This window comes from Hemicordylus capensis, chromosome 3, assembly GCF_027244095.1.
Source record: "Hemicordylus capensis ecotype Gifberg chromosome 3, rHemCap1.1.pri, whole genome shotgun sequence".
NCBI classification, from domain to species: Eukaryota; Metazoa; Chordata; class Lepidosauria; order Squamata; family Cordylidae; genus Hemicordylus; species Hemicordylus capensis.
This window is the reverse complement of record NC_069659.1, coordinates 309,830,866-309,856,321: the sequence shown is the minus strand read 5'-3', so window position 1 is coordinate 309,856,321 and position 25,456 is coordinate 309,830,866. Positions and strand designations below refer to the sequence as shown.

The 25,456-nt window shown below is 43.5% G+C and overlaps 1 protein-coding gene and 1 long non-coding RNA gene across 15 annotated transcripts in view; one reads left to right on the top strand and one right to left on the bottom strand.

The window, feature by feature from the left end:
* The window catches only part of DOCK10 (dedicator of cytokinesis 10), a 296,882-nt gene that overhangs the window by 203,341 nt on the left and 68,085 nt on the right, over positions 1–25,456 (top strand). For all 14 annotated transcript variants that reach the window (XM_053308598.1, XM_053308611.1, XM_053308600.1 and 11 more), the window contains 10 exons: positions 2,448–2,527; positions 4,364–4,551; positions 5,769–5,834; positions 7,224–7,316; positions 11,636–11,759; positions 11,937–12,058; positions 12,907–12,993; positions 15,868–15,960; positions 19,899–20,017; positions 22,805–22,874. In XM_053308598.1, coding sequence (XP_053164573.1) covers positions 2,448–2,527; positions 4,364–4,551; positions 5,769–5,834; positions 7,224–7,316; positions 11,636–11,759; positions 11,937–12,058; positions 12,907–12,993; positions 15,868–15,960; positions 19,899–20,017; positions 22,805–22,874 — 1,042 coding nt within the window. The remainder of the gene's footprint in view (positions 1–2,447; positions 2,528–4,363; positions 4,552–5,768; positions 5,835–7,223; positions 7,317–11,635; positions 11,760–11,936; positions 12,059–12,906; positions 12,994–15,867; positions 15,961–19,898; positions 20,018–22,804; positions 22,875–25,456) is intronic.
* Positions 23,245–25,456, bottom strand: part of LOC128350375 (uncharacterized) — an 83,793-nt gene continuing 81,581 nt past the window's right edge. Inside the window, exon 3 of the long non-coding RNA XR_008319296.1 lies at positions 23,245–23,422. This is a non-coding gene — a long non-coding RNA (uncharacterized LOC128350375). The remainder of the gene's footprint in view (positions 23,423–25,456) is intronic.

Sequence of the window (25,456 nt, the reverse complement as noted above, 5' to 3'; positions counted from 1 at the left end):
ACTGGAAAGGTTTTTGATATATTAACAAAGTTTATTGCCATTTGATTCTACTGTTGTAGGGAATTAGTTTCAGCAGAAGGAAGAAAAAAGTGTGAGAAAGATATATGTATAGCTTCATGTTTTCCTTCATCCGTGGGTATTTAGAAAGAAACATCTGTATTCACAGAGATTTTTATCCAATGGCTCTTCAGTTTCATTAGGGGCCTTTTTCAAAGCTTTCCTTTAGAAAGAAAGAAAGAAAGAAAGAAAGAAAGAAAGAAAGAAAGAAAGAAAGAAAGAAAGGCTGACATCCAGATTAACACAGTACTGGCTCTCTAATGCTGTTGCTATGTGAGAGGATGATTTTAATTGCTCTCCCCTTCCTCTTAAGTCCACTGTGCCTCCTGATAATATGTCTCTAAGGATCATGCAATCATCGGGGACATATTTTCCAGAGTCACCTTGGGCTTCAGAGGGAAGGAGAGGACAACTAAAATGCACCAGTGCAGCATTAGTCTATATGTCTAACAGTCTTTATTGGATCAGCTCATTTGTGTTTGTTCCATGAGCTATAACAGGTTAATAAAGGAAGATATATGTTTGACTACTGATTCAGGCTGCATGCATATATTTTTTAAGTAATCAGCTGATTAGAGATGGTCTCAGGCACGGCAGGCTTAAAACAGAGACCTGCAGCAGGTTTCTCCTAGCCCAGGTGAAAAGAAGAACAGGATAGTCTAGAGGCAGTGCTCAGTTAAATCACTTTACCTAGATGCAACACAAATGAGGGCATTCACACAACATGAGCTGCCTGGGTTACCTGCAGTGCCATCTGGAGTGCCGGGTTCATTGTGCCTTGGCAGGTAATTGTCTGGGAGATGGCCACTAGGTAGATGGCTTCTCCCCAACCCACTGCCATTTTGGGCACTGAGCCGAGGGGAAGGAATGACTGTGCTCCTGGTGTGGAATGCACTGGGATGTGGGAGGACTTCCTCCTCCCGATCCCAGTTCTGGCCTCCACCGCTCTGCCACTTGTGTGGGCGCATGGCATGGCAGAGGCCAAGACGGTCACTGCTTGTCTGTGGGGGAAGGCAGGTGAGCTCTTGCCTTCCCCCCAACCCATGGGAGTGCACATCCGAGATTGTGTGCACAACCTCAGTTTCTCTTCTCCGAAGCCAAAGTGATTCTTCCTCTGGAAGGCTTGTCCTGGTTGACAATTCTAGCCGTACAGATGCATTCTAAAATTGCTACTGGGGATTTTTATTTTTATTTTTTTTATAAAATAATGTCAGAGAGGTGGAGCTTATACACAGAAGTGACCTATCCTAGTAAGTCGCTGGCGGGGGGGAGGGGAGTAGGCACAGCCACCCCTCCTTCTCAGAGCTCTGTTTGCTCCTCTTTCTTCCGTCCTGCCATGCCTCAGTGTTAATGAGAGCCACGCTACATGCAGGCTGGCCATTTGTCAGGAACAGCCTGCAGGCAGCGTGGCTCTTATTAACGTTGGGGTGGAGCAGAATGGGAGAAAGAGCAAACGGAGCTCTGAGAAGAAGAGGCAGCTGTGCCTCCTTTGGTTCCAGCCACCCCCACCCCCCACACACACATTCATTAGGATGAGTCACTCCTGCACATACTCCTGTCCTCACCCTGTTTATGGTTATCCACTGAAACCTCTTCAAGCAATCCATTTATAAATAAAATGTTATTCTACGACTGCCTCTTTGTTTTGTTTTCAAACCATTTTATTGTTATGGGCATCTCATTTCCCCCCCTCAAAAGCAGCATATTTTGAGGACAATGATGGAGAAGCAGGCTTTAGTTAGTTAGTTAGTTAGTTAATATACTGCCCTTCCTAATGTGGCTCAAGATAGTTTACACTTGCCAAATAAATATTGCAAGTTATTGCAATAGCTGGTGCTAGGATAATTTTTTAGTCAGTTCCCTCACTTAAATTTGAACTAAGAGAACATATTTTGCTCTGGTTTGACAGCTCACTTAGAATTAATATTTTATTTTATTCTTTAACTTGCACCTCATTCACTAAGTACATCAGATTGTGTCCAGATAAAGTTAGTTGTGACTAAGTTCCATTGAAATTAATTGGGTTGATTAAAAACCCCATTAGTTGTGATTTCACAACTTTTATCTAACTGATTTCCATAATGCTTAGTTATGACTAACTTTCTTTCAATCCGACCCATTTTATTTTACTCTATGGTTATAGGATACTTATTGATGTTTGCTTTAACTTTGTTATGGGGTAATGGTTGGTAATTGGGTCGAAGAGGTTTTTCTGGATCGCTACTTGTAATACTCTTTATTCAACTATTGTAATCTAGAAGTTCAAGATATGACAATGTAGCCATGTTTTTAAAAAATAAAAATTCTTTAAATAAAAAATTCTAACTGAAAAAAAGCAAGAATAAAACAGCCATTTAGAAACCTAAAATGTTGACTTTTTATGTTTACAGAGCCGAGAAGATAAATAAAATACAGACAATCCCTGGCAGTTTAGAAATTATTGTTGACTGTGTACCTTTGGAGCATCCAAGTATGATTTTGTTTACAATACTAAATATGATTATGCGACACTTGGATTAAGAAAAATGAAATGTTGCTTTTTAAAGTTGTATACTTCCATTTAGTTCTGTGGTTGTTATGTATAGGAATGGAGTTTGAGCAGGAGACAAATAGATGGTTTTGCACTATTAAAGGTAAAGTGTGCCATCAGGTCGGTGTCGACTCCTGGCAACTACAGAGCCCTGTGGTTGTCTTTGTGAGAATACAGGAGGGGTTTACCATTGCCATCTCCCACACAGTGTGAGATGATGCCTTTCATCATCTTCCTATATCACTGCTGCCCGATATAGGTGTTTACACTATTAGCCCACTGAAATTTGGGCTATGTTACACCAAAAATGTGGTCAGTAACCTTCCATATGGGGGAAATTCAGAGGACATGTTCCATGAAAGTGGTGGGAGAGGGAGTGTGAGTATTTGTCACTTCCTCTCCACACTGTTCTAGATATTGGACTATGGGAATAAATGCAAATGTTCCTTATGTGGAGGAAGAATTTACATCTCCCCTTTTCATATAATACCCAGATGCAGGTAGAGCATCTATCACTCACATTTCTTCTCTTCTCCCATTTGCATTGGATTTGCAAAGTAGCCCTCAGTACATCTTTAGATAGTAAGTTGCTGTGAGTGTACAAAATGTATATCTTCCAAAACATTAAGACTGATACTTGCATTATTATTCATTGACTCAAATGCATTAGATTTTAAATATTTATTAGGGATATTTATTACTCACCTAGCTCTCTGCTGCTTCCACCTTCATCATCATCATTATCATCATCATCACATTATTATTATTATTATTATTATTATTATTATATCCCGCTCTTCCTGCAGTGAGCCCAGAGCGGTATACTACATACTTGAGTTTCTCTTTCACAACAACCCTGTAAAGTAGGTTAGGCTGAGAGAGAAGTGACTGGCCCAGGGTCACCCAGCTAGTTTCATGGCTGAATGGGGATTTGAACTCGGGTCTCCCTGGTCCTAGTCCAGCACTCTAACCACTACACCACGCTGGCTCTCTGTACAATACATAGGTACATAGGTATTGTATTATAATATGGGAGGAGAGCTGGTCTTGTGGTAGCAAGAATGAGTTGTCCCCATTTGCAAAGCAGAGTCCACCCTGGTTTGCATTTGAATGGGAGACTACACATGTGAGCACTGTAAAATATTCCCCTTTGGGTATGGAGCCGCTCTGAGAAGAGCATCTAAATGCTTGCATGCAGAAGGTTCTGAGTTCCGTCCCTGGCATCTCCAGATAGGGCTGAGAGAGACCCCTGCCTGGAACCTTGGAGGAGCCACTGCCAGTCTGTGTAGACAATACTGAACTAGATAGACAATTGGTCTGACTCGCTATATGGCAGAGCGGCCCCATCCCCTCTGGGGAATATTTTACAGTGCTCACATGGAGTCTCCCATTCAAATGCAAACCAGGGCGGACCCTGCTTAGCAAGCAGACAATTCATGTTTGCTATCACAAGACCAGCTCTCCTCCCATAAGATGGTTTTTGAATTGATGGTATTTGTTTAACTTAGTTTTTTCTTCTATGTCTTTGTCATAGCCTGTGGCTCCAACAATACAATTCAAATTGATTGACTGATCAATTATATATAATCAAGGCAGCCTGTCAAGTGACAGATGGGACTGCTGCTGGTGGGCAGGGGAAGTAGTAAGCTCCGTTGTGTTCACTTAGTTAATTATGTTGTTTATGGCCTATAATGTTCCTTATGGCCTGTAATTATGATCAATAATTTCAAAAGATTGAAAGTCCATGACTGTCTTTTCTTTGTATTATTTCCAAAGATCGTGTCACATCATCTTTTATTCCAATCAAGCCATTTAATGGTACCAAGGAACATCAGCCAACTGTAGAAGTGGAAGAATTTATCCAAGAATCTACCAAGTATTCTCAGACTTTCAGAGTATATAAAAACCAAATATATATCTATCCTAAACATCTGAAATATGATAGCCAAAAATGCTTCAACAAGGTATGACCATCATCAGTGCAAAAGACCAAAGTCTTCTTTATGTGATCAGAGGGTGCACAGCCAGCTTTCAGTCCATGGGGAAATGGGTGCCTGGCTGCTTCCCCACACAGCCAGATCTCTGGAGAGTATCGATACATTCAGTTGCTTTTTGCTCACAGCTGTTCATACAAGGGATCTGAGTGTGTGGCAAAGCAGTTGAATGACTGCTTCATTTCTTATTGAAAGCTCGCTGTGTACCTAATAATCAGCCATTCATCACAAGTTCAGATGAATTGGCCCTTGGTTTGTACTGTTTATAGAATACCTCTGAATCTACTTTCTTTCATAATCTTTTATGTGAAAATAAGTACTGTTGGTTTTATCAATTGCATTTGGACTTCCATAGCAGAAATTCTTGGTGGATTATATCTATCTATATATTTGCTAAATCTAAAAAATATATTTAATTCAAACCCTCAAGAAAAAATAATGTTCTGTCTTTTGAAATGGCAATAGAAAAGAAGATACAACCCAATGGAATTAGGAGTAATTCAAAAGCGCACTTTCATTAAAATGTGTTTCATTAAAATCAACAAGACTTGTTTTAAAATAAGCGTTCATCCTCATGGAATCAATTGTGTTAAAAATCAATTAGATTTAAATATGTAGACTGTATGACAGGACTGCAGCCTTATATCTTTAAAATTAACCTTCAACATCAATTTGTATTGTATATGGATATATAGAGGTCATTCACACAATCAAAAACTGTGTTCTTTGCGGGTTTGGGAGCTGTGTGTGCTCCCAATTTCCGGTTGTGTGGAAGCAGGGTAGGAGGAAAACCTGGGTAGAAGTGATTGTGTGGAAACAAGGTTGGAGGAAAAGCTACGCAGGTTTTCCTCCTACCTTGCTTCCACACAATCGAAAATTGGGGGCACACACAGCTCCCAAACCTGGGTAGAACACAATTTTTGATTTTGGGAATGACTTCATAGTTTGTGGATTGCAAAAATACAAGACTAAAAGCTGGACAGTCTCTTTTTTCTGCATTCATATACTCCAGTTGATACTGGGTTAAATATTTCCAAATGGTTCTATAGCTTCATAAAGCTGTCGGGCTTCATTCTCAACTTGGCAGTTGTAGTGCCAGATTTGGAACAAAGCTATATATTTCACACATATTTAATTTGCATGTAATTTTATGAGCTAATTATTTCCATGTGCACCTTTCTGTTCAGGCCCGGAATATAACAGTCTGTATTGAATTTAAAAGTTCAGATGAGGAAGGAGCCAAGCCAGTGAAGGTGAGCAAAGATAAATCCCATTCACAGTATAACATGTCAAAGAGAGATTTCTTTGGAAACTCTACAACTGAGGCTGTTTTAATCTAGCTCTTTTAAGAATATGAACAGTCAAATGCATTCTTTTGTAATTGCATAACAGTCCTTTACAATATCTTTTCTAGAAATGTCAGCTCTGCAGTTCTACCACTAATTTTTTTTTTTTTTAAATGGAAAAGTGGTTCACGTACAATGTGATAAAAAGGACCTTTCCATTCCAGGTGATATAGGGTATACCATCTAAGCCTCCTTTCATAACTATCATGCTATCTCATACAAGATCATACTATGTCATACATAGTTTTTCATACGATCTCATAAGTGAGGTAGTGCAGGTGGACAGCGTATTGAATTTTACTCCACTTTCCATGTTAGAAATATGCCCCAAAGTGAATGCACAGTCCATTGTGCTCAGTAACTGGGATGCAAAGAGCTACTTCAAATGGACCAAAGGGCTTTTGCATGCTCTGTGGAATTAGTGCCTTACATCCCCAGTAATGCTGTGGAAACACAGTGTGCAAAGCGCCTCCATAGCATCTAGTAATCCAAAGTCTCACTAGCCAATTCACCCTCTCTCTGAAAGTGTGCTCTGCAACCTGGAAGCAGGTCCGTAAGGGCTGCATGACCCTCAGGGGTGCACTTCTGGGTCATAGGGACCCCCAGGAGGAGGAGGAGTTGGCAAAAATTGCCCCATGCACATGCAGCACAACTCTCGACTACTAAATGCTGTGCAGTCACTTTGTATGTTGTACTGTAAGTGGGGATGTCAACCACTGACCTTTTAAAAAAAACAACAACACTTGACCCACACCAGGGACTTTCCAAATTAGAAAGCAGGCTGACAGCAGGGTGCTGTTCATATTTCCAATGCCTTGTTTCGAATTTAATCGCTATGATATAGCGCTGTAACGTCGTATATTCGGTGTTTAAAAGTTGCTGAGTTTTTTGAGTTGTTAGTTTCCGTGAGATTGCTCCCCCTGCTGGGTGCATTGCTGTTTACATTTTGAATATGATTTGCCTGAATGGAAGCATTTTGCTGCTGTTGAGTGGCTAATCTGGAAAGCGCCCAGGTCACAAGATGTTTTGAAATTCTCTTGTTTCAGTCTATTGTTCTTAATCTATGTATCTGATCTTTGATGACAATAAAGATTGGTTTGATTTGATCTCTTGTTTCAGAAGTAGTTTGCCATGTAGCATGTGGGAATTTTTTTTGAGTGGGGGGAGAAATCACTCCTTGCACTATTGGCGTAGTTTTTTGTACTGTTATATAAAAGCTTTGATTGTGTACTATGGACCACAAAAATACAATCCAGAAAACTTAACAACTAAATGAAAGCATGATCTTTTAAATAGTGTATCTACGGGAAGCCTGGTGGACCACTGTTTACATCGGCAGCATACACAGCTGTGCTGCATCATTCTCAGAACCCTGATTTCTACGATGAGGTCAGTCTACTCTTTCTGTCACTAGAAACGTATTACTGTACTGCCATAAGAAATATATTTATTTAGGCTACAGGGTTAGCCTGTAGTCTGGACACATATTGTACGATTCATAAGATTATAAGTAGTTGGATATCTATCTCAAAATAATTTAAATCGGTTAAGTCATGTGGATAACATTGATCTGATTTTGTAAAATCCTCAGAATACCAGCGAACACTTTATTAAGTTATTCGCCTTATAAAATGATACATAAGTATGTAAAATAACTTCTAAAAATGGATCCAATTAATGCTCATACATGAAGGCCTCGGTCTAGTCACTGAGATGTAGGGCTCTGCGAACCAGCTCGACCTTGAGCTGGTTTGCCAAGAAACTCGTCCAGCTTGAAGGCTCACCCTCAAGCTGGAGGTTGAGCCACCACCACCCCACAGCCAGTTCGGGGGTTCTACATTTTTTTAAAAAAATTAACAACTCACCGCTTCTGGGGAGTACTGCCACAGCCGTGGGGGTGGGGTTTCTCCAGTGGTTTCCCTCTCCCCCTCACCAATCTCCCCCGGGCTGTTTCAGTCTGTTTTCAGGCTGATCCAGCCCTTTCTGACGTGTTGGTGGCCATTTGGAGGCTGCTGCATATGCACCCCTGCCATTTGTGTGGCCGGGTGGCCCAGAAACAGCCCAGGGAAGATCAGGGGGGAGGTCGGCAGGGGGAGGGTAAACCGCTAGAGATCCCCCATGACACCCTCCCCAGAAATGGTGAGTTGATTTAAAAAATAATAATAACTGTAGAACCCACGAACTGACTTGAATTCATGCCGAGCTAGGGGTGTCTGTTCAGGGGCCAAAACCGAACATGCCCAGTTCGATTCAAGTCTCGTTTGGACTTGAACTGAACCAGGCAAACTTGTTTTGTGCACACGCCTACTGGGATGTTGTGAAGTTAAAATAAGTTTGAATATCTTATCTTGAATCTCTGGAGTACTGTATGAGCAACATTTAATTGTTGCTGTCAAAAACCCAAGAATTGGAGACATATGTAGTGATGTGCACGGAACCGCGCCTCCATGGTTTGGCGCCAGGGGCGTGGTTCTTTAAGGTTGGGGGGTGCACTTACCATTTTTAAGCAGTTTTGGGAGCAGCAGCATACCTCCCTGCCGCCCCTGCCCCCGTTTTCAGCTGGAAGTACCGATGTGCACATGTGCGCACAGTACTTCCGGCCAGAAACAGGGGTAGGGACGGCAGGGAGGTATGCTACCGCCCCCAAAACTGCTTTAACAAAGGAGCGCTGGCGGGAGAAAAGCGGCAGGAGAGGTAAGTGCACCCCCCCTTAAAGAACCATCCCCCCGGCGCTGAACCCCCAAACTGCGTCACGTTCGAACTGGTTCGGAAGCCTCTACAATGGCCTCCAGACCAGTTCATGCACATCCCTAGACATGCATATGCCTGTATGCTGTCAACTATATGCTCACATCTTTGGACTGGGCCCAGTGATAACACCTGAGCAGATTATGCTTATCACATGATGACTGCAGATCTCTTGCAGAAATTGTTATACGTAAACTTGTTGTGTGGTTTGTACTATGTTTAATAAGTAAGCTTCAGTGAAATTTATGTGACTTAACTTGCACACGATCATCCTTATCACCAGGATAGCCATAACGTTTGTATATTCCCTAACAGAGTTCATGCATTTTATTCTAGCGGTCAGATCAAGAGAACTGTAATTAAGAGCACTGAACATTTTGTTACCACAGCAACAGTTTCATTGTGATTCCCCTCACAAGTGGATTGTGAGAGTTTTGTGCCTGTCAGTAAACTACAGGGAAAAGGAGGGGGGGATTAATTTTTTTTGGGGGGGGGGGGTGCTTTTAAAAATGGAATCTGAGTATGAGATTCACCTAAGAATTTTTTTTTTAAGTTTGATTGTCACTATGTCTCTTCTTACCTTAAGTGTTGGTCATGAAAGGAGAACATGATGACATACCCTGAGCTATTAGCCTACTGTGGATCTATAGTCATCCCCTTTGTTGGACATAAATACAGACCACTAAACTGAAAGGAGCCCAGTAGCAACTGGTTCTTCCTGTTTCCAGGATAAACTGGCTGTACAGCGTGTTGATTGGCTGGTCCTTTCCAAATTACGAAACCTCCCACCCAGCTCCATGTTCAGCTTTGCCACTGTTCTTTTGAGGATCATTGAATCACATTCCCCTCCTGTTGCTTCCCTTGAGCTTTGTTTCATTAAAAAAACACCCAAAAAGATATCCTTGAGGGAAAAGCCACCAAATAAACATTAAGATAGATAAACCTACTGTGGGGAGGAGACTGGAAAAAACTGTTTGGAAAAAATCAGATGCCTGCAATTTGGAGGAAGGAGACATAGAGGTGATTCTCACAATTGCTGAGAACAGGTATGCAGGGAAATCTCCAAAGAGCTTACCTTCCCCACAGACAATCCAAGGCTCAGTTGTGAGAGCACACTCCATGAAGCACGGAGCAGGGTGGAGGGATCCAGGGCTGGAACTTGTTATTCTGATCCCTGGGAATCCCACAATGCATCATACAAGTGGGCAGTGCATTGGAGTATCCTCCCGGCACGGGCACCTGTCAGTGCTTCAGTGCTGACTAAAAGCAGCCAGCACTGGCACACAATCAGGTAAGCGGGGTTAAAGGAGCACTTGCTCCATTAACCTTGTTTAAGAGGTGGGCTCCCTAGGCGGTAGCTGCTTGGCTCCTGCTGGTTCTAACAGACAGCAAAGCCCAGGCTTGGCTGTCCTAGCCCGGTCGTGGCTGCTCATGAGAACAGGCTGTATATATCTGCTGGAGATGAATTAAGATATGGCTGTGGGTGTCAGCAGAAGAGCAAGAGTAGAGAGAAGAAGTCCCTGCTGCAGAGAAACCCATACCAATTCCTGGAGGAAGGGATTCAGTCTTGGCCCTAAAACTCCTTAAAGAGCTCTACCTGCAGCCATTCCATCTGCAGCCAACCAGCCCCCATCAGAGCTACTGTTGGAAGTTTTATGTACTTTTTGCTTTTTAGCCTAGTTTCCAGTAGGCTTATGAGATCACCAGGCATTCCGTGTGTCTGTCTGTCTGTCTGTGTGTCCGTCTGTGTGTCTGTTCCCCCTAACAACTTCACAATGCCTGGCTCAATATGAACCAAATCAGGTACAGTTGTAGGGACGCAATGGGACCCCTCAGAGGCATAGCTTGTATTGATGTTGTCCACCCCAATTCAAGATGGCAGATGCGTAAACCTTTGAGGCACAAATGGGCTAACTTGTGGAATGTCTAACCGATTTGAACCAAATTGAGTACAGTTGTAGTGAGTGACACACACCCATCCCGATACAAGATGGCAGATGCATAAACATTTGAGTTGCATGGGAGCTATCTTGTGAACTGCCTGACCGATTTGAACCAAATTTGCTACAGCTGTAGATCCCTACATAGGGACACGTCAAATGCTTAGTTTGTGATAATGCCACCCACCCCAATTCAAGATGGCAGACACATGGACATTTGAGGTGCAAGTGGGCTAGCTTGTGAACTGCCTAACTGATTTGGATCAAATTTATTCCAGTTGCACGGATAGTGAAAGGAAAGTAGGCAGTTTAGTTTTTACTAGAACAACTTGTTTATACTTATAACCCACTTTGGCAACACTATTTTAAAAGCAGGATAAAAATCTAAACAAATAAATAGAAAGATTATGTAAAAAGAAATTGACCACACTTGATCATAGTAGTATTAAAGTTGCTAGTTATGAGCCTACAAGATGTGTTTATCCAAAGAGATCATTAAATATGTTAGCTCTTCATTATATTCTTACAGACTTTTTCATGGTGGTTTTCACGTTTTGTGTTAGTGATCTGTGAGCCACCTGGCTGTTTATAAATAAATAAATACTGGAGTGTTATCCGGTTAGTATTTTACAATTTTTTTTAAAGTAGTGTACAAGCAGACAGCTACTTTAATAAAGGGTTAAAAGAAATAGGTTTTGCTGAAATCAGTCAGATGTATTACCTAGCCTTTATCCTGTTTGTTTTTTAGTTCTATGTAAACAAGGCTTCCCTCTCTTCACACTAGTGATAGAGTTTTGTGCTCACATCCCCATTGTGTCGCTTATAGCTGTGACATACAGCTGAGTGGGGCAGCTCCTCTTTGAATAGAGATGCATATGCGCCTTGTAGCTTCAGTACACTTTGAAACAAGGATAGTAGGTTTAAGATAGTGGCAGAAGAGACACTGAACCTTATAATCCTTCTCTTGTTCTTATTTGATTCTCTTTAAACAAAATATGAATGCAATGTTTTATATTTCAGGTAAAAATAGAGTTGCCTACTCAACTCCATAAGAAACATCACATTTTGTTTTCATTTTATCATGTCACCTGTGATATAAATGCAAAAGCTAATGCCAAAAAGAAAGAAGCTCTGGAAACATCAGGTACCTGTACTCAGTTTTGTACTCAATTTTTGTTCAAATTTCTGAATCATTCCTATATGTTTTGATCATCATCTTGGGTCTCAAGTGTTTCTTATTTTCTTTTCCGATTATTTGTTTTGTTCATTTGTTTTGAATTAACTCAAAAATTCTTATGCTAAGTTTTGTTTTTGGGTACAGTGGGATATGCTTGGCTGCCTTTGTTAAAAGATGACCAGCTAGTGTCTCAAGAACATAACATCCCAGTGGCCACCAGTCTGCCTCCCAGTTATCTAAGTCTTCAGGATTCTGCAAGTGGAAAGGTATTGAATGGTTTGTCTTTGATTCTTTTGGAAGCATGCAGTATCCTTACAATTTTGCATGAAATGGACTGTTATTTGGTTGTTATTTGGCTGCAGCAGTGATTATTAAGGCCTGTGGGGGAGGGGGAACCTCCACAGACACACACACACACCCCACCGCCGCATTCAGCAATCCCCCAGCAGGGGTTTAAGGTTTAAAAAATTTTTTTTTACAAAAGGCTCGCAAACCCTCACAGAACGCCATGGGGGTTCGGCCACACTTGGGTGTAAATTGGCTCTTAGAACAAAGGCTCTTAAGTATATTGATTGTGATTTGACACTTCTCTATGATTTCACACATTCAGCTGCTTCTATTTGGGACATTTTTAACAGTTACATCTTTCTTTGATTTTAGGCAATCTATCGAAAGCATATGACCACACAAAGTGAAATAAGTCTTTGCGCTAACCTGCTGAATGTGCACATAGAATTTTGCAACTGTAGTAGGAGTGGGGTGGGAAATTGACGCAATATTATTTACAAATGTGCTCATTTTTTATTGAACAAGGATGGTAAGAACTGACCTGATTGGCTTTGTCTGTGGTTCTAGTATTTAGGCACTTATTGTGGCAGAACTGAATCTTGCCACAAGGAAGAGGTTCCCATGCTGTTAGCGAAAAGTGTGAATGGATCCAACAAAGGCTGAGGTGCCAGTCTGGACCCTGTGGTATGACAAGTGTACCACAAAGCCAACTTGTTCACACTGCCTCTATTTGGCAAATTAAGGAATGGGGTTTTTTTTCAGGATGGGTTTTTTCTTTCTTTCTAATTTTCTAACAGGATGGGGGTTTTTCCTAATTTTTTTGCAGCACAGTGGAAGTGACATTAAATGGGTAGACGGAGGGAAGCCACTATTCAAAGTGTCTGCATTTGTTGTATCGACTGTTTATACTCAGGTAAGCATCCTTATTTTGTTTTATCTAATGCACTAAAAGAGGCAAATGCATATAGCCATCCTAATTCTCATTGCCATATGGTATAGTGAGGAGCTCTACAAGGCATTAGATTGGTTTGGGTAGGTTCATCATCTGGAGGGGACCTGGAATGGGGAATATTTTGTGGCCTGGCAGCCTCATTGAACTAAAAAGGTTGGTGGCTGAGTGCCAAATGATGCTTTCTGGTCCTCCTTGGCACATCTCAAGGTTTGTGGGCAGGGAAAAGCAAAGTTTTGCTCTGAGGTTTTGAACTAGGACAGGTTGTCCTGAACAAGGGAGACTGCAAGATACCACTACTTTCCAAAGTCCTGCCTATGCATTGTTTTACCTGAACTGGAGAATGAGGGCAGGAGCTATTCAGTAGGAATTTCAGTTGCACATCCACCTTTTAATAAAATTCTGCCTTTACTTAAAGCCAATGTCAGCATCTTGTGTCTAAATGCTGAGAGGCAAGAGCAAAGAAAAAAAAATACCAAGGCCATGTGAATATATGATGCTTCCTTATTACTGAGAGAGCCTACTACTTTATCTAGCTTAGTATTATATACACTGACTGGTAGTGGCTCTCCAGTGGAAGGAAATGATTAAGAAAAAGGACTAAGTACAGGAGAACCCCATTATCTACCTATCTATCTATCCATTTGTCTATTTATTTTATTACATTTATATCCTACTCTTCCTCCAAGGAGCCCAGAGTAGTGTACATGGTTATGTTTGTCCTCACAACAACCCTGTGAGGTAGGTTAGGCTCAGAGATGTGTGACTGGCCCAGAGTCACCCCGTGAGTTCCATGGCTGAATGGGGATTTGAACTCAGGTCACCCCTTAACCCCTGCACCACACTGGCTCTTATTAACGAGGGGGGGATCCATGGATACCGAGGTATTAGGACTATGGGAATCAGTGGGGGGAAGGTTCCCAGAATGTCCAAAATTGCCCCCCCAAAATCGGTAAATGGGCCAAATAAAGTGCCCTACCATGCTCTTCAGTCATTTGTTACTCGAATGATGCCCCCCAAGAGTCCCAACAGTGCCAAGTTTGTTTGTTTTTTAAAGAGAGCTATGAAATGGCTCCTGGACACAAAATGGCAGCAACCCATGGATATGCAGGCTTTACCGTTCCCCTACCATTCCCTGCCCACTGCATATATCGAGGTCAGGTGTCCATTACCCCACTGCAGATATGCAAAACCAGGGGTGGGGTGGTTCGAACCAGGGTGGGGTGGTTTCATTTTGGTTTTGCTCGAACCCCCCCTGGTTCGGTTAGAATTTGAAACGTTTTGTACTGTTTCGAACCTCCAAAAGTGGGTGGGGTGGTAGCTGGCACCCATGGGTACCTGCCACCCAAACCCCAAAGCAATCGGACACTCATACGATTTTTTATGAAATTTTGAAATTTTTGTTTTATTATTACCCATTATTCCCTATGTGGAGCACCCAGGGGTGCAAAGGGGGGTGGTCGGCACCCAGGGGTGCCAACCACCCACCAAACCCCAAGGCAATTTGGTACTATTAATGGTGAATTTCTTTTTTCTTTTTTTTAAAAAAAATTCCCCTAGAGAATAGTGGGGATTTGGGGCTGCCCCAAACCCCCCTTTTGGGGGTGGCAGGGCACCCCAAAGTGGGTCAGGGGGCACAGCAGGGATGGCCTCAAGCCATCCCAAGCACCCCCAAGTCCGTGGGATTTTAAGTTCTTAAGATATGGGTTTTTAAAGGTATTTATACTTTCCTTCCATTTTGCAAGTTGCTGATTTTGCAGAAACACTTTCACTGACCTAATTGCTGACCTCAGGTCAGTCATTAAGCAATTAAGGTTATCAGTGCACAGTGTCTTTCATTGCAGGGAAAGTAATAGTCTGCAGACCGCAACTGCAAAATACTTGCAGGTTGAACCCAATGCCTTGTTCAAATTCAAACCAGTTCGCACATCCCTAACTATATTTTGCAAAAGGTGGAGTTATTCAGGAGGGTTTGTACAGGTGAAACTCAGAAAATTAGAATATCGTGCAAAAGTCCATTAATTTCAGTAATGCAAATTAAAAGGTGAAACTGATATATGACAGACGCATTACATGCAAAGCGAGATAAGTCAAGCCTTAATTTGTTATAATTGTGATGATCATGGTGTACAGCTCATGAAAACCCCAAATCCACAATCTCAGAAAATTAGAATATTACATGGAACCAAGAAGACAAGGATTGAAGAATAGAACAATATCGGACCTCTGAAAAGTATAAGCATGCATATGTATTCAGTACTTGGTTTGGGCCCCTTTTGCAGCAATTACTGCCTCAATGTGGCGTGACATGGATGCTATCAGCCTGTGGCACTGATGAGGTATTATGGAAGACCAGGATGCTTCATTAGCAGCCTTCAGCAATTCTGCATTGTTTGGTCTCATGTCTCTCATCCTTCTCTTGGCAATGTCCCATAGATTCTCTATGGGGTCAGGTCAGGCGAGTTTGCTGGCCAATCAAGCACAGTACACTGTATACTTTTCAGAGGTCCGATATTGTTCTATTCTACAATCCTTGTCTTCTTGGTTCCATTTAATATTCTAATTTTCTGGGATTGTGGATTTGGGGTTTTCATGAGCTGTACGCCATGATCATCACAATTATAACAAATTAAGGCTTGACTTATCTCGCTTTGCATGTAATGCGTAGGGATGTGCAAAAAATTTCGGGCACAGACGAAACGAGCAATTTCGGGTGATTCGGGGCCGAACCGAATCACCCCCGATGTCCCCCGATATTTTTCGGGCCCGAGCCAAAAAATTCTGCAAGCCAGAATTCCTGCTTCTGTGCTAATATTTGTATATATCTGCTGTTTTTAGGATCCATATCTGAATAGATTTTTCCAGCAGTGCCAAAAAAGGACCAGGGCTCTCTCCCAACCACCTACCTCAAACTTCATCATCTCTTGTAAGGTAAATGAGCAGAAACAATCATGGCTAAGTAACACTGCGCTTCACATTTCCCTTGCTTAAATGATTCTATAATTCATTTAAGTAAAGAAAAAAAATGCACCCATAATACCGGTGAGTTATTCTTCATCTTCATCTTCATCATCACCATCATATATTGATAAATGGCACCAAAGCAGCCTTACAAATTAAGACCACAAAAGTTGCTACATAAGTGATGTTTACTAACCCATACATTAGCGTTCTTCATTGTAAGGCTTGGTGGCCAGTGGTAGCCCCCATCAACCCTAAGTGTAGCCACCTGACTGATTGTTTATTGGGCCTGTGTGAAGCATGGTCTTGTCACCACATGGAGACAACCATTCCCACTGTATAGTGCTACACTTTCCCCAAAGTGTAAAGTGGGGGGGGGGCTCATTTAAGGGAAACAGAGCCCCCTTGAGCTCCTGCAAATAGCCCTTCCCCATTCTATCCCCCTAGGGCTCATAAGAAAGGGCTCCATCTCTCCTAAAGGCCCTTCCCAGCACTGAGAAAAGCTCAGTACTGTGTGGAGATCACACAGTGGGAAACAGCTCTCACAATGGAAGGTTTTTGTTAAAGGGGCACCTGTGTGAAAAATAGTGAGGATCACTGCCATACATTTATACTTTCATTCATTCATACACATGGATTGCTTGAAAGGGAAGCGATCCAGCTCTCTTCTAAGTGACAAAAGCTTCATGCCTAGAAGCAGTTTTTATTCCCCACAGCTAAATAGGAGATTAAGAACATAAGAACAGCCCTGCTGGATCAGGTCCAAGGCCCAGCATCCTGTTTCACACAGTGGCCCACCAGATGCCACTGGAAGCGTACAGCAGGAGCTGAGGGCATGCTATATTGAGAGCGTGCTATATAGATTGGCTATATGCAAGCTGCTCAAGAGCATTCAGAGTAAAGCTATGGCTTCAGATGCACAATTTCGATCTGCCTTAGTTCAGGAATTTGGTGATTTTGAATCTTGCTCCTTCCTGTCCTTCCTATTACTTGGCTGCATAGGGGGTTGAATACAAGCCCAGCAGGTTAGCCTAACAGTGTGTGACCAGTAGGAATGTGTACAAAAATGGGACACCCGGTTCAGTTCAAGTCGAACCAGACTCAAGCTGAACTGTTTTGTGCACACCTAAACTGGGCCTGGTTTGGGGGCGGGGGGGGGCGGTTTTGAGGTGGTGCTGGTAAAGGAGAATTCGGTAAGGATTCCCCTTTACTCTCTTTATTTAAGCCTCCTGGTCCCCTCTTCCCCTGTAATGATAAATAACTAATTCCCCTTTCCCAGTACAGGGGAAGGGGGGGACCTGGGGGCTTAAATGAAAAGAAATGGGGCAGGAGGAAAGATAAATTTTACCTCAAACTTGCCAGTGACAGCTGTGGCAGTCGCAGGGGTGGCAAGGGGTGGCATCGGGGGCTCACCCCACCCCCAATGGAGCGGGCAGGCCCGGTTCCAAAACCCGGCCTGCCCTTTCCAGCTGGGGGGGGAGCCCCAGCCACCCGCCCCAGGGGTGTGCACGGAACCGCGGAGCTGCGGTCCGGCACTGGGGTGGGGGGTTCCACTCAAAACAGGGGGGGCTTTACTCACCCCTTCCATTAAAGTCCCGTATTTTTTGTAGTAATCGGGCGGCAAGGTGCCGCCCGCTTCAATCTCCTCTCGGCGCGGGCTCCTCGTATCCATAACCGGAGCGGCAGGATCGCTCCCAGTCCCTGCCGCCCCCTTCAAGCTAAGTCCCCCTTGGCTGGCGGCCACCCCCTGAAGCTCCCCAGAGGTCCCCCGCCGCCCCCTTCTTTCCAAATCTACCCCCATTACAAGAGGACGGCAGGAGAACTCCCTGCTGTCCCCTTCCCCCTTGCCGGCTGGGCTGCAAATGGCTTCTAGGAAGACTTTCGCGTGCGTGCGCGAAAGGCTTCCTGGAAGCCATTTGCAGCCCAGCCGGCAAGGCGAGCGGACGGCAGGGAGTTCTCCCGCCGCCCGCTCGCTAAAGTAAGGCTTACTTTAGCGAGCGGGGTGGCGGGAGAACTCCCTGCCGTCCGCTCGCCTTGCCGGCTGGGCTGCAAATGGCTTCCAGGAAGCCTTTCGCGCACGCACGCGAAAGTCTTCCTAGAAGCCATTTGCAGCCCAGCCGGCAAGGGGGAAGGGGACAGCAGGGAGTTCTCCTGGCGTCCTCTTGTAATGGGGGTAGATTTGGAAAGAAGGGGGCGGCGGGGGACCTCTGGGGAGCTTCAGGGGGCGGCCGCCAGCCAAGGGGGACTTAGCTTGAAGGGGGCGGCAGGGACTGGGAGCGATCCTGCCGCTCCGGTTATGGATACGAGGAGCCCGCGCCGAGAGGAGATTGAAGCGGGCGGCACCTTGCCGCCCGATTACTACAAAAAATACGGGACTTTAATGGAAGGGGTGAGTAAAGCCCCCCCTGTTTTGAGTGGAACCCCCCACCTGAACCAAAACCACCCCGTGCCCGGACTGGTCTGGAGGCCTTTAGAATGGCCTCCGAACCAGTCCGTGCACATGACTACACCCCCCACCCCCCGACTGCTGCAGTTGGCAGTGGCAAATATGAATGCTCAATGATATTCTGGGACTATTCTTCTCTGTTTTAATTCAAAAGCATCTGCACAATGTGCAACCATGTGGTGAGCAAAATGTAGCTGAACCATTATGTCATGGGGCCAGTTTGTATGATACCTTACTGGCCCATGTGATTAGAAAGAGGATGTGCCTAGAGCACATCCTTCATCATGTCTTCTGTGGACATCATGACACCCTCCTGCCATGTCCCTTTGTTGCGTGTGGGGACTGTTAATCTGAATAGCCACTCCTTTGGAGCACATGTAGAGTGGCCATTCAGATGAACAGTCCTCCATGTGATGAAGGGACATCCTTGGAGGGCATTGGGACAGATGCACTCTTGATGCATCCCCTTTCTTATCATGTTGGCTGAGGTGGTGTCATCTATACCGACCCATAGACATTCTCTTTGGGTTTTTTCCATTCAAATAAGTGCAGGATACAGGATAGGTGGAATAAGGAAATATGCTCATTAACCGCATACTTCTCTGTGCGGTAATTTTTCCATAGTTCAGTGTTCAAGACATTGCTAGCACTAGGGAAACTGAGTTACTTCACGTGATCTTTCAAGTGCATAGGAGAGAGAAGAATCCAGCTGTCGGAAATCACCCTATATTTAGAGAAGCATTATAGTTATTTATTTCTCACATTCATATCCCTCAAAAAAGCTTAAGTTGTCTCATTTTATCATTATTAAAACTCTGTAGTGTAGGTTAATGTGAGAGTGTATGACCAGGCCAAGCACACCCAGAGGCTATTCTCACAACTTGAGCTACCTGGGGTAACTGGCTGCTCCAGCCAAGGGTAGCCCTGTTCTTCTACCCCATGTTTTACCCAGGTGGAACAAACCATGGGTTCATTCTACCTCAGCAGGTGATCATCTGGGCAATCGCCGCTGGATAAAGGTTTCTCCCCAGTCTGCCACCATTTCAGGCAGCAAGCCAGAAGAAGGAGCGGTCTCACCGAGAGCAGCCACTGCACTGCTGGTGCAGGGCATTCTGGGATGCAGGAGGACTTCCTCCTCCCAATCCCAGCTTTGGCCTCTGCCACACTGCTGCTCCTGCTCACAGTGGAGGAAAAGTCGGCTGAACTCCCTGTGAGCTTCACCCCAATGGACAAGAATTCAAAAGCAGCAGTCCCTGGTCCAAATCAAGACTCTGTAGCCATTGCACCAACCTGGCCCTGCCTTCATGATCATACTTACAATATAGCATTAAACTACAGGTGGAACGTGTAGAACTGTTTTTACAATGAAGTTTAATTTCAGTGATTTAAATGAAATGATGCTATTAAGAAAGAGTAGAGGCTGAAGACCCTTTCTCTCTTTTGCATTTTGTTTCTTAATTAGAATTTACTTAGAATTGAGAAGATCCATGTAATTATGAATTTTCTTCCTGTGATCCTGAACCAGCTCTTCAGGGTTCTTGTACAGAATAAAGAGGATGAGATTACAACTGCCATGACCAGGTATTCATTTGCTCTGTTGTCTGTCTGGCACCTTAACTTTAAAAACACATATTTGTGTTTTAAAATACCTGAAACATATAGCAGCTCCCCACATGTGATTTTTTTGACTTCTTTTCTGTATCCGTAATGATTCACCACTAGACAGAAAGGCACACATGGGAGCAAAGTGGAGACAGAAGACCACGAGAGGCTAACATCCTGACTAATGCTGCACGCTTGCAGTCAAGGTTTATCAATGGCTAGTAGTCTGGTGGTTATAGGCCACCTCCAGCCTCAGAGGCAAGTTGACCACACATTTTGAACCACCTAGGACTTTTTTCACTCTTGCTGATTGCTCAAAATTCAGAATTGCAGGGGAGGGGGTTCAATAAATTCTTCATCACTGCATCCGCAAAACAGTTAAGCATCAAATATGTAATCATTATGATAGGTTGTTTTCAGCAACAAGCTGACTTTTCATTGTAGATAACATTTTGTGACCAGTGTGGAAGGCGGTTAAAAAACAAAGCATTAGTGTCTTGTCTACTTCACCATGGGAACCCCACTGACCTCAAGTTCCTGGAGACTCAGTCTTCTAATCTTGATTTCTGCAATATATTTGGAATTGTCTCTAATGTATTGCTTAGATTCTGTCTGGGCTTTGTAGAAGACTTTCACCAATATCCTAACACAGCACATGTGCAGCAAAGAAGTGGATGTGAAAGTGCTGCATTTCTGACTAAAGCAGTGTGGTCACTTGCATGGGGGAAGGGGAGGTTTTTTGCCGATCTTCTCTTCTCTCTGAAGCCCTCTGCAAGCAGCTTCACATGTGATGGTGGCAAGTAAATAAGAGGGAAGTGGAGGTTCCCAGGAAGCACACTCCCAGCACAAACAGCTACTTCTGGCCATTTGTATGTCATCTGAAGCTACCCAACATTTGTCCACATTTGTCCACCATTTATAACCAAGAGTTGAAGTTCAGCAGAAAATGTCTGGTTGTCGAGGAAACCATTGGCAATCCAGCACTGGTGGGGTTCAGACATCACGAAGTGGCTGCAACAAAATGGACATGTGCACTCCTGAGGAATCACCAGTTCCATCCTACTTCCTTCATGGATAACTTCATGGAGGAGAGGTCTATCAACGGCTCTTAGTTGGAGGGCTATAGGCCACTTCCAACTTCAGAGGCAGGATGCCTCTGAGTACCAGTTGCAGGGGAGTCGCAGCAGGAGAGAGGGCATGCCCTCAACTCCTGCCTGTAGGCTTGCAGCGGCATCTGATGGGACACTTTGTGAAACAGGATGCTGGACTAGAAGGGCCTTGGGCCTGATCTAGAAGGCTGTTCTTATGTTCCTTTCCATTGTTACATCTGAACCTGCCCTGTGTATCACAAGAATAAGTAAGTAAATATAACTAATATCACAAGAATAAATCCCTGAGGGTCTCACAAAACTGTAGGCTCACGTGTGGCATGAGACTGTACTGTTTAAAATTATGCCCTTTGTAGTTTGTCTTGGCCCAATAATTTTTCTTTGAACCCTGTCAATGTCTTTTTTGACTTTAGAATATCATTATAAATTTTCAATCCACTTTCACAAAAATCAACTGGGATTTTGCAGTTGACATCTATGAGTCTGCAACTTTGCTAAATAAGCCAAAAAGTTTTTGCACAGCTAGGGATGGATCCATTCCTCTTTGTCCAAATTCCAGAATAGTTTGTGGAGTTTGGATTCTGCACTAGGCATGTGCCTGAAATGTCTCCGAAACGTTTCGGGTTTGGGGCCGTTTCGGCGCCGGCGGGGGTAGCACTTTAAGGGCGGGGGAGGGTGTACTCACCCCTCCCGCCGCATTTCCCCCGCCGGCGCGCTGTCGGTTTTAAGCCCCTCGGGGCGGCAGCGTTCCTCCCTGCCGCCCTGTTTCTGCCATCGGCCGGAAGTGGCGAGTGCACGTGCGCCCGTCGTGCACGCGCACGGCAGAGGGGCGTGCACACGCACAAAGGGCGCACACGCACTCACCACTTCTGGCCAATGGCAGAAACGGGGCGGCGGGGAGGAACGCTGCCGCCCCGAGGGGCTTAAAACTGACAGCGCGCCGGCGGGGGAAATGCAGCGGGAGGGGTGAGTACACCCTCCCCCGCCCTTAAAGCGCTACCCCCGCTGGCACCGAAGATCTCTGTGCACATCCCTATTCTGCACTCCACCATGGACATGCCCAGAGACCAGATGAATCTATTCCCTGAAGCAACTTGCAAGCAATACTGGGGATGTAATATGTCATTTTTATTCTAAGTAAAATGTTTTTCTCCTTTCCTAAGCATTGGAACATTCTGCTGCCTGGATTTTCTTAGAGCGGAGCACACTGAACTTTCATTGTGTCTTTGTGACTGCCGCTGTATTAGAGCATTTACAGACTGAGATACAAAGGCTGAGCAGAGCAGTGATTACCACAAGCAGTACTGCACCCAGAGCAGAGCAAGTTCCCAGATTCCAATAAAATAAAAGCATTTGAGGCTCTTTTGCCAGGTATTGGCTTATAGGACTGAAGGAAGGGCCCAGCTCTACATTTTGGTTAGAGTTCTAGCTCTTACGTTTTATTTTCAAAAATTCTGCACATTTATCAGTTAAAACAGATTTGGGGTGTTCCTTGGTTCAAAGAAATGATCTTCTATGAACTATAATGTCTCACATGAATTGGTTGTGCTCAACATTAAAAGTCTAAAAGCTCCAGAGAAGCTGCTAGTCGTGATTGCACTACTGCCATATATTTTTGCATCATGCTAAAAGATCACTCAGTACTTTTACTTTACAGGGTACTTACTGATATTGTTGACAAGTTCCATGAAGAACAATTAGACCACTGTATCCAGTCATATGTAAAGGTAAGAGTACTTAACTCACTTTTCATCATGTCTGCCATGTTACATATGTATCCCAGATTTTTTTCTTCTGATGACATCCTTCATAAATATTATGTAATAGGTGTGTTTGCTTCCCATGTTAGCCAACTATAGTGAATTATCAGGCCATTCTCTTATGAATCTAAACATGCTACAAATGGGCAAATTAACAGAACTTCGATGGTAAATTTTAATCAGGAGGGTGTTCTTGGTTATTTTTCTATGTGCTTTGAAATTGCTTCTGCTGTAATATTTTCTTAGCTTTTTGTTGTTTTTCTCAGGAAACCTTATTTTTATTGTCCAAATTACAGTGCTTTTGTACCTGCTTATGGTATGTGGAATACTTTTAATCTTCTGGCATGACTCCTTGCACTTCTTTCTTTCTTTCTTTCTTTCTTTCTTTCTTTCTTTCTTTCTTTCTTTCTTTTTTGTGTGGATCTGCACTGCTTGTTCTGTCTTCTCCATTCAGCTCTCACTCAGAGTGTGTTGCTGGGCTTGTGGGGATGTTTTAGGAAATCAGCATCAAGTACCTAAAAGCAGAGTCCTTTTGTGTAGTAGCAATTACAAGTGCCCCTTGAACTAACATTTAAAAAAATACAACTACACATATGTGGCAAACTGGGTACAGTGAATGCACAACAAGGCTACTGGGCAAATCCTCTTTAGTCTGCCCTAGGTGGTATGGTTTGTGCCCTCAAGAACCTACGTGTTAAAAAATGATGCTTAAGTTGCAGGTGGGAGGGCTCCAAAGGCCTTTAGGTCCAGGCTCCAAAATTACCTAGGTCACCTCTGCTACTAACCTGTCCCTGCCCAGGCCTTCCAGTCTTGACCTTCACCACCAGGTTTTTGTTGTAACATCCTACATGTATACCCCACATAATGTACACTTTTACATGCATACCATTATTTTTAGGGAGAGGGCTCAAGCGTTATCAGACATACCAACATAGTACTCTGTGCACTATGATTTATCTAGACACTAAATATGACAAAAGCATAGAGGCAAAGGGCAGATTAGCTGGACAAAGAATATCTGCTGCTTCACTGCATGTTCACTGTAAGCAATTTGCTGGCCTTGGCCATAGTCTTAAAGGGTATTAGCTATACAAACAAGCAGTTTGCCTATCACAAAGCAACCTTGCTGTGTCACATTGTTCTTGGGATCTACTAGGGTAAAAGAGATTGTTAAATATTTGCTATGTTGAAAAGTGCTGTATACTTCAAGAATATTTAGAATAAATAGGATAAGAAATAATGGTTCTAAACTATAGAGAAGTATATTTAGATTAAACATTCGGAAAAGCTAACTGGGAGTAAAATTAGTCATGAAATGTGATGTCTTGGGAAGTTGTAGGTCCTCTTTCATTTTTAATAACAGTTTCTTCAAGTTCATTTTCAGTTCATAATAGCTCATTTTCAATAACAGGTTTTCAATAACAGAATTGCAGTTAAAAACACAATAAATACCGTGATCTTATCCAGTATCAATAAGATCTACTTTGGGGTCTCTTGATGGAATATGTGGTGGCAGTGAACTAGAACATAGTGAATACGTTCACAAAAAGGTTTCAGTGTGAATGCACACTACATTGTTATTCCACTTAATTAATTAATTAATTAATTAATTAGTTTCTTAAAGTTAGGAAAGAGAATACTGTGAATCTACTCTCAGACTCTGTTAGGTATCACATAGGCAAATTCAAAGCACTAGTTTAGAAATCCTTTGACTTAATGAACAAATGAACAGAACAGAAAACAGTTAGTGCCCGTGTTCGGAAAGTAAACTAAATGAATAAAGAACACGACAAGGTATTTCACATGACCTACTCGGGAGGGTGGGCGGGCTGCGCGGAAGACAGACACTCGCCTGCTGGTCGATGAATGGCCACTGTTCTCCACCACATGAGTGGCAGTGTGGCAAAGGGAAACACTAGGAACAGAAGGACTCCCCCCTTCTGCATCCCAGAGTGCCCCAGGGCATAAGCACGGTGGCTGCTCTCATTAGAGCAGCTACCACACTCAGCTCGGCTGCTCTCTCCCCACAGCTCACTGCCAAAAATGATGGCAAGCTGGGTGGAAGCCATTAAACACGGCGGCGATCACTCCGATGATCGGCTAAATGCCGGTTCATGCCAGGTTTAAAAGTGGGGTTTGGCATGGGGGCAGCACCAAGAGCAGCCTCACTCCCAGCGCTTCACATGCACAGCCTAACCCAGGCTGGGCTGCCCTAGCCTGAGTTAGGCTACATGTGTGAATATCCTCTATTTCTCATCATTGGCTTCTGGAAAAAACTGTAGCTAGACAAGGATAATCAAATTAGTGAATTTAGGTTTGATTCACACACACTTGCACATTGCTCAAGACTCACTGCTCAGTAACTTTCTCCTTGACCACTTAAGATGAATGTGTGAGCTGCTTCCATTGTGTCTGATAGAATGCAAAAGATCCAGCTGTGGTGTTTGATCCATAATAGCTGTTTCGTCCGATATTGCATTCTTCAAGCAGTAAATAGGCATGTGACAATTAACAATATGGTTGAAAAGTATCCAGTGGCCCATACTAAA